The sequence below is a fragment of the Quercus suber genome, unplaced genomic scaffold (assembly GCF_002906115.3).
Source record: "Quercus suber isolate HL8 unplaced genomic scaffold, Cork oak 2.0 scaffold_2, whole genome shotgun sequence".
In the NCBI taxonomy this organism is placed as follows: domain Eukaryota; kingdom Viridiplantae; phylum Streptophyta; class Magnoliopsida; order Fagales; family Fagaceae; genus Quercus; species Quercus suber.
Window position 1 is genome coordinate 3,113,861 of NW_027069469.1, and position 8,733 is coordinate 3,122,593.

At 36.2% G+C, this 8,733-nt stretch overlaps 1 protein-coding gene across 1 annotated transcript; it reads right to left on the bottom strand.

The window, feature by feature from the left end:
• Positions 1 to 1,323: 1,323 nt before the first annotated feature.
• On the bottom strand, positions 1,324 to 7,098 carry LOC112034707 (heat shock factor protein HSF8). The gene is made up of 2 exons (XM_024067524.2): positions 6,604 to 7,098; positions 1,324 to 2,854 (listed from the first exon to the last, which is right to left on the bottom strand). Exons 1-2 carry the CDS (start codon positions 6,913 to 6,915, stop codon positions 1,574 to 1,576), a joined length of 1,593 nt encoding a protein of 530 aa, XP_023923292.2. The 5' UTR covers positions 6,916 to 7,098; the 3' UTR covers positions 1,324 to 1,573.
• Positions 7,099 to 8,733: the final 1,635 nt, after the last annotated feature.

Sequence of the window (8,733 nt, forward strand, 5' to 3'; positions counted from 1 at the left end):
AATAAGATGGACCCATGTTCATGGGATATCCATGTGCAATCTGAATGAATTTGTCTATGAGCATTGCATCCAGCCTAAAGCAGCCTAAAACCTACATTTACTATGTCAAATACGAAAAGCATCAGAGCATCCGCATCCGGTTTCTATATTTCATCTTATTTTACCATCTCAAAAAGCAACTTTATCAATTATACCCTACCATTTTACAATACCTCCAGCATCCCAACTTTCATTTTCCTATTGTACTCATTAAAATAATATTTCTACACAATAAAATAATATATCCAACAACCTTCCTCATTTACAATTCAACACATTTTTATTTACTCTCTCTCATTCTTTCTGTTCAACAACCGCAACATTTACTGAAACCACCATCACCACAAGCCCACCACCACTGCACTACACACAACCACCACCAACAACTCATAATCTACCATCAACACCTGACACCACCACCACCACCACCAACTCATAATCTACCATCAACACCAAAAAAAAACAAAAAACAAAAAAAAAAACAAAAACAAAAACAAAAACAAAACCCAGACCATCAACACCACCCTCTCCGACCATCAACACCACAAAAAAAAAAAAAAAAAAAAAAAAAAAAAAAACAGCAACCCACTGTCCCCACCTCCACAGCTCCACCATCATCAATCACCACACCACCACCAAACCAACCAATCTGCACCGATCAACCACCACGCCACCACCGCACTGATCAACCACCACACTCGATCAACCACCACGCCGAACCCAAACCCACACCACCACACTCAATCAACCAATCCGCACCGATCAACCACCACACCACCACCACTCTCGATCAACCACCACGCCGAACCCAAACCCACACCACCACACTCGATCAACCACCACACTCGATCGCAGCTGTCAGCCAACCGATCTGCACCGAGAAAGAGAGAAGGAAGAGAGCAGACAAAGCACAAAAGCTATGGGTCTTGGGTCTAAAGAAAGAAGGACGAGAGAAGAGTTTTAACGAGAGAGAGAGAGAGAAAGAGGAGAGAGAGAGTATTATCATTATTTAATAAAAGTAGGAGGGAGAGAGAATTAAATAATAGTATTTACGTTTAGAATTGTGCTACAGTGCAATTCTAAATAGAATTGCACTGTAGCACAATTGTAAAATTTTTTACAATACTTGGCTTTTAGCAGTCCAGATGTTGGGGAGATTTGGAGCAAAAATGCTAAATGCACCCTCCATATGGCATATGGCATACCGGATGCTGATGCTCTAAGAACGTTTCAGATAACTATGAACAAAAGTGTATTCAGAGAAGGGAAATGTAACTAGTGAAATATTTGCAATGGGACCAGAAGACTAAAATTTTAGAAGAAGGCATCCACTACAAGTTGTTTCATCGAACACAGGCTCTCTACAGACATTCCATAGAGCAGGGCATCAAACTGTACAAAGGAACATATAGCCACTAACACCACTTTGCTCGTTCATTTAACTCAGCACCAACACGAAGCAAAGGAAAATCCAAATTAAAAACATAAAGTAAACTAAATCTAGGGTCCCCATATGTGCAATTAGTAACCACTATCAAACCCTTTCGGTATCTGATGTAAGAAGGCCCATTTGTTCTGTTAGCTTGTCCACATGCTGAGATTTTTCCCATCCATTCTCATCTGGCTGCGCTTCATTCTCCTTGGACAAACCATCTGCAGAGTTTAATTCAATGTCCTCAGGCACTGGACTTTGCACAAGGAAGTTATCCCAAAAGTCAGAATTGTCTAGCAAGGCATCAATATCAGGATCTGGGGAAATATTATCAATGTCTATGGGAATTGGCCCATTCACTTCCAAAGAAGTGGGATCTAGAAATCCACTCTTGCCTGTCTCGAGTCCAACGTAAGTTTGTTCAGGAATATCAACAATACTTCCAGGCATCATTTCAGGTATTTGAGAGAGCTCAGGCATGATTACATCTGCCTCAGGAATTGAAATGGAAGGTGCATCTTGTGCTCCAACCAGCACACTCATATCTGGGAATGGTGTTGTAACTTTATCAGAAGTTACAGCACGAGGTGAAGATTGAATTTCGGAAGTTGCAGCTGAGGGTCCATTCCCTGATACCCTTGGAGCTACCCTTGAAGATGATGGCATATAAGATGACTGCCCAGTCATTGGTGCTACCTCTTGCAGTCTCACTCCAGATATACGGCTTGGAGAGCTACCAGTGTCCATTGCATCAGATGAAGATGAACCATCAGCAATCAGCAAACTATCATTTTTTTTAAATGGTTCAAGCCTGGAATTAGCATCCATTTTCATGATCTGCCTAAGCATTGTCTCATTCATTTGAGGCCGATACTTAATAATCTGTCCATCAGAAGTAGTAGTAGAATGTTCGCTCTCAGAAATACCTTCTTGCTTGAGCCTTCGTTTTTTGTTGGCTTCAGTAATGCGCCTGTTGCTCTCATTTTGCTGCTGCACAAATTGAGCCAAGAAGCTAGGGCTCTGCACAGCCTTTGCTAGGAATGACATCATTTGTTGTTGCCGCTGCTCCATGCCCTGAAGACGCTGCACCATGGTTTGCAGCTGATTGTCAGTAGTTTGTTGCTGCTGCCTCAGCCTGACAAGTTCCTGCATAAGCACATTCTTGTCCCTTTTAAGCCTCTCTACCTCTTCCTCCAGGCCAAACTTCCCAACCTCTACACAAGCCCCCACTGATGAATTCTGTCCATGTGATTGCTGTGGCTGTTGCTGACTGTGTCCATGTGTAGGTTTTCGCCGACTAATATTCTTAAGCAGGTGTTTTTGACCCCTCAAAAAACCCTCATTTGCAAATTCCCAGCGGTCTGGATCAACCTTCCTAAAACCCTGTTCAATCAGCAGAATACACGAAGAGTATAAAGTTGAGTGATCCCAACCTAGCAAAACAATAAATACTAAACAGGAAAAAGAAAATTATGAATTCTTCATGGAGACATAAACATCTATGAACAAAGAAACTGGAATAATTATGTCTACCTCTAAATTTAGATAACAATGTAAATGAAAATAAAAATGCAAAATATTTACATAACAACAGTAAGGCTGAAAAAGTATGCTATCTTTTACCACATATAAGGATGATTTTAATTGTAGGGACAACTGGAACTCATTGAAAAAACTCTGTAGTAAAACCAAACACCCTAGCTCATCCAAGAATTAGAGGAGCAGCATTTCAAAATTTAGTACTGACAATTGGGCATTTGTTTTGCACCAGCCTTCATCGAAATCAAGTTTCCAAGGGGTGGAAAAGGAGGTTTGGTAAACACAAAGGAACCAACATTTAGAAGGCCATTATCCTATTTATGATGTGGTGTATTTGGAGAGAGGAATGAGATAATGTTTGAAGGAAAGGAGACTCTGGTAGATAGTTTGAAGAATGATTTATCAAGGACTCCTCAAAAATGGACTAAAGCCATGATTCCAGCTTCCCCCTCAAGCTTTCTAGTTTTCAAGATATTTTGAATTTTAATACTTACTCTTTGCACCCTTTTTTGTTCTCTCTCTTGTATACATCCCGTTTTTACGTTAATGAAATTGTTGATCACTTACACGAAGGAGACTCCAGTAGATAGATTGAAGAATGATTTACTAAAGATTCCTCAAAAATGGACTAAAGCCATGATTCCAGCTTCCCCCTCAAGCTTTCTAGTTTTCAAGAAATTTTTTAATTTTAATACTTACTTTTTGCACCCTTTATTTGTTCTCCCTCTTGTATACATCCCATTTTTACATTAATGAAATTGTTCACTTGCACATGTGCACACACACCCAAAAAAAAGAGTATAAAAGAGAGTCAACAAAATTAAGAACTCAAATTTGAGATGGTGCTGGAGCATTCCTCAACGATGAGAAGGTGCCCAAACGTTGGCTTTATGGAGCATTCCTCATCCATGAGAAGGAGAGCAAAAAGAGGCTGGCCTGATGTCTAAAACAAAACGTTCAACCCCTCAATCCAATTTAAGAAGGAGAAGGCATTCTGATAAATTGGAGTTGAAATTGTTCTTTTTTATAAGTAATAATTTTATTGAGAAAGAGGGGAAACCTCACATACATATGGTATTTACATGAGATAGTGCAAGTAGTTCATAGAATAAAAATACGATAAAATGAAAGGGAAACTATAAAGTTTACAACAGACTGCGAATCACTATTGCCAAGACCCAAGAATTCAAGATCACTCAAAAAATGATGTCAAGAAGAATGATCAAACGAGGTCTCCACTCCATTAAATATCCTGTATTTCATCTCCCTCCATACTTATGGGGAAAAAACCCTTCACTCCTAAAATCAAATAAAACTGAACCTGTTTTTTGTTTCCGTCTGCATCAAGGGATGGTTCATATAGTCAACTATTAAACCATGTTTAGTAGGACACTCCTACACAAGATTTGGTGTAACAAATACTCAAGGACACAGTCACTTATGCCCATCAATGCTCAAAACTCATTTGAATACTTATCTAAAACTTCACTTTCATCTAACATTAAAAAGAAGTGCAGAATTTCAGTGCCTGCATTTTCCTCTCTTTTTCTTTTTCTTTTTTGTTTAAGAAAAGAAGAATGAAATCAAAACTTATATGTATACTTTTGTTTTACAAAATAGAGTTCTTATATCCTTTTTTGATATAGGTAAAATAACTAAATTAGAAAAACTCAAAAGGGGCACAACCCAAGTAAACAGGACTTATATAAAAGAGCACTCCATTAAAAAAGAAAAGAAAATTATCAAAATTAACATCTAGATCTCATATTATCAATATAAGCTAGAGTATCTATAGAAGTAGACGGGCTGTCAGCCTACTACCATGTGTGTAAAGAAGTGGGTTGCATGTATATTCAAAAATAGTCAAGTCCCAATATCTAGAGTTCTAGGAATTGTGCCCGACACCTTGTGTCCATGTGTCTATCCTGAAAATACAATAGATGCCCGTATCCAGAAATCATAGACAACTACAAATATTATCCAAAATATGTAGCTCAACTAAAAGAATGGGTTTCAAGTTTCAACAATTTAACATTAACCACATTCACAAAATGTAAAACCTCCAAGCAAATTATCCTCAACATAGGGTGTTTGCTACAATTAAAAAAAAAGGTTTCAATATGAAAACACCCGACCAATGTTAGTCAACCTACATGTCATATTAATCTTCATTTTATTCACATGCAACAAGCTTAATCGTATTCTCGGTTCACTTCTAAACACAAACCAATTTGATCTTCTCTTACAACTAGAGAGTAAACTCCATCTGAACTGGATGCAATCATATGCTGGGCCACAAATGACGGCAGCCAATTTGGATGAGAGTCACCAAATTCCTTTGCATTCTTGATCTAAACCAAAAATTAGAATATCCACCCTTACACTTTAGAAATAGGATTTGAGGAAGAGACATACACTCATTTCAGAACATCACCTTGATGCTTTGTGAAATAAAGAAAAAATGTAACTTCATTCACCATTTTTATGATTCGGGTGTGACCATAGATAACCTATTTATAGACTTAAACAAGACTAAAGAGCGCATTTATCATCAAAAGAAAACTACCAGAATTTCTATAACCTATCCAGTAGTTCACAGAACTGGATCTCTCTGAAGCTCTTTCAAATGCTGCAAGAGGTGCATCCATACCCTCTAATTAGTTCATATGTTTGACCTTGCGTTCAGCTAGTTCTGGACTACAAATCTTTCTTTTTTTCTTTTTTTCTATTTTACTAAGTAGGTTTGGACTACAAATGCAACAACAAGATCGTACATAGAATGAAATCATTATTAACCTTGTAATCAAGTCATGATCAAACTGAGAATGGCTTTCTTTTCCTTTTCTCCCCCTTTCTGCTTCATTTGGTTGCTGATAAAAATAGGGAGACGAGATATCAAAATCTTACAAAATTTTCATTGTTTTGGACATAGAAATAACAGCATCATATCCCTGACAGGACCAACTACTTAGTTATTATTTTCTCTTTTTTTTTTTTTTTTTTTTCTTTTTCTTTTTCTTTTTTAATAGTAATTTCCACATCAACTCGATAGATATTGAAACCAAGACCTCACTCCCCACCCTTTTTTAATTGGAGATGCCATATGAGATAAAGCTCATTGGCAAGACCATCCCACTTAGTTGAAATGAGTTCCTAAAATTTCCAAACAAAGAAAGCAACAAAAAAACAAGAAAACAAAAACATAATCCATCAATTCCCAATTTTACGAAACGGGTTCTCAGCAACCAAATGGGGGGTGACAATGTGCATTGCGAACGCAACCTATCCCTAAATCATAACAGACAAATTTGCTTAAATCTCACGGTTTAACAATTTCCAAAAGTTTTCACCAAAACAATACTTATTCTAAGTCACAACCACAACATACGAGCTGTTTTAAATTACACATACATATTTTTATCATAAAACCCCCCCCCAATTGATTTCAATCCATGTCTACATATCCAACTTCACATCACAACTAAAGCAAGTTCCCAATTCCTAATTACTCATTTACTCAACAAGAAAAACAAGAACAAGAAGCACAGAGAGAGTGAAAAATAGAAAGGAAAGAAGGAGAAAAGTGGCATTACATAGGTGTTGAGTTGCCTGACGAAGCTAGAGAAGTTACTGTGCTTGAAGTACTTGGGAAGCAAATCCCTAGCGAACTCCGGCGGGTTCCAAACCACGAAGCTGTTGTTGGTGGGGCTCCACGACAGAATCGGGTCGGTCGCCGGGTCGTCCACCATGTCGTACGTCTTGCTCAGAAACGGCGGCGGCCCAGTTCCACTCGGCATCGGCGCCGGAGCTTGCTGCTGTTGCTGCACCCCTCCGCCTCCGCCTCCGCTGCCGCCTCCGCCGCTGGAGGCGGCAGAATCGCCTTCAGTAGTGACTGCGGATTCCATAATTAAAATGGAAAATGAAAGTGGGGAAAGGTTTTGGATTTGGGGTTTTAGGGTTTTGGCAGGGTTGCGAAGTAGGAGACCATGGATTGGAATTTGGGAGGGAGATTGTACGGACACGATAGACAAAAAGGGAATTGTCAAATCAGTGTGTCGTGAATTTGTAATTGTATGGATATATAGATACTTGGCATAGGAAAGGAAAGGAAACACGTTTTATACGCTCGAAACATAATATTATTTATTTTTCCAAAAAAATTATTATTATTATTATTATTATTTTGAGAAACAATATTATTATTCTTCAAATTTTTTTTTTTTTTTTCTCTATGACATTATTTGTTGTGAATTACCCCCATTCCTCAATGTTCCTATATATGTATCTTTTTTTTCTTTTTCTTTTTTCTTTTTTCTCTAGGCCTAAATATAAAGGAAAAGGTTTATATGCAATGAAACAATATTATTAGTCTTCAAAAAAAAATTATTATTTTTCTCTATGACATTATTTGTTGTGAATTACCCCCATTCCACAATGTTCCTATATATATGTATCTTTCTTTTTCTTTTCTTTTTTCTTTTTTCTTTTTTCTCTAGGCCTAAATATAAAGGAAAATGTTTATATGCAATCTAGGTTAGATATAAAACTTGTCCAACAAAAAACACACCCATTTGAGTTACTTGTAAAAATTATTAGGAATGTGATCTAATTATTTGATCAGTTTTCTTAATGTAATCACATGATTTTTCTATTCATAATTACTAATAAAAATTAATCTCAATGGTCAATTTGATGAATATAAAAATGCAAAAGGTTATAAATAATAATTGAAATTGCAATAAAGTGTTTTGCACACATACCTAAGATCGATTAGAGGGTTTCGTGGGAACGGAAGATTCTACTTTCCCTTTGAAAAAACATAATGAAAAATCATTAGTAATGATAATATACATTAAAGAATCATAAGAGAAATATTAAATGTGACATAAATTACTCATAAAATGTGCGAACTACTTAGTACCAAATTACCAATACATAAATAAATGACAAACTTCAAATTTAAAAAATACAAGTTCCAAGTTCCAAGACCAAAATAATACATAAAGTTCCAAATTAACAAATCTCTCATTGGCTATAAAAAGAAAATCATCCCAATTCCAAAGTTATAAAGACTTTGCAAATGTTTCAATTTTATTAAGATAATGAGAAATTTTTTTCTAAAAAAGAAGATAATGAGACATTTCAAACCCTTCAAAACTTATTACAATTTGATCAATAGGGTTAGACAATCCTAAACTTACCATAGAGAGACATAATTACAAATAATTATAATAACTTTAATGGATGTCAATTTTGTTTCTTAGAGGCTATATGAACGATCTACACCAATCCAAATTGATTTTATGAGGTAGGATAGCAAGGATTTTATGGAGTAGGATCATAGGGTATTACATTCCATCATCTAGGATTGTAATCACTGATCACATGCAAATCTAACCCCATAAAAGATTCTACACAGATTTGGATCATTTTTATAGGGTAGGATTGTAGAATCTTAGGATTCTAAGATTCAGGATCAAGATTCTAACAACCATAGTATACACACAATATCCTTTATAACTGAAATCATAACTTGAAGTCATATTTTCAAATTAGAAATATTGACTTTAAGTCACAATTTTAGTTAAAAATGACAGTATAACTGGTTTTTTTCTTTTACATTTTGGTCTATTCCCTATATGCCTAGACTTTCATTTCTGGATGTCAAACACACCTCTATTATTTGACTCTTTTTGAAAGTTAAAATAAAAAAGTTATTTATT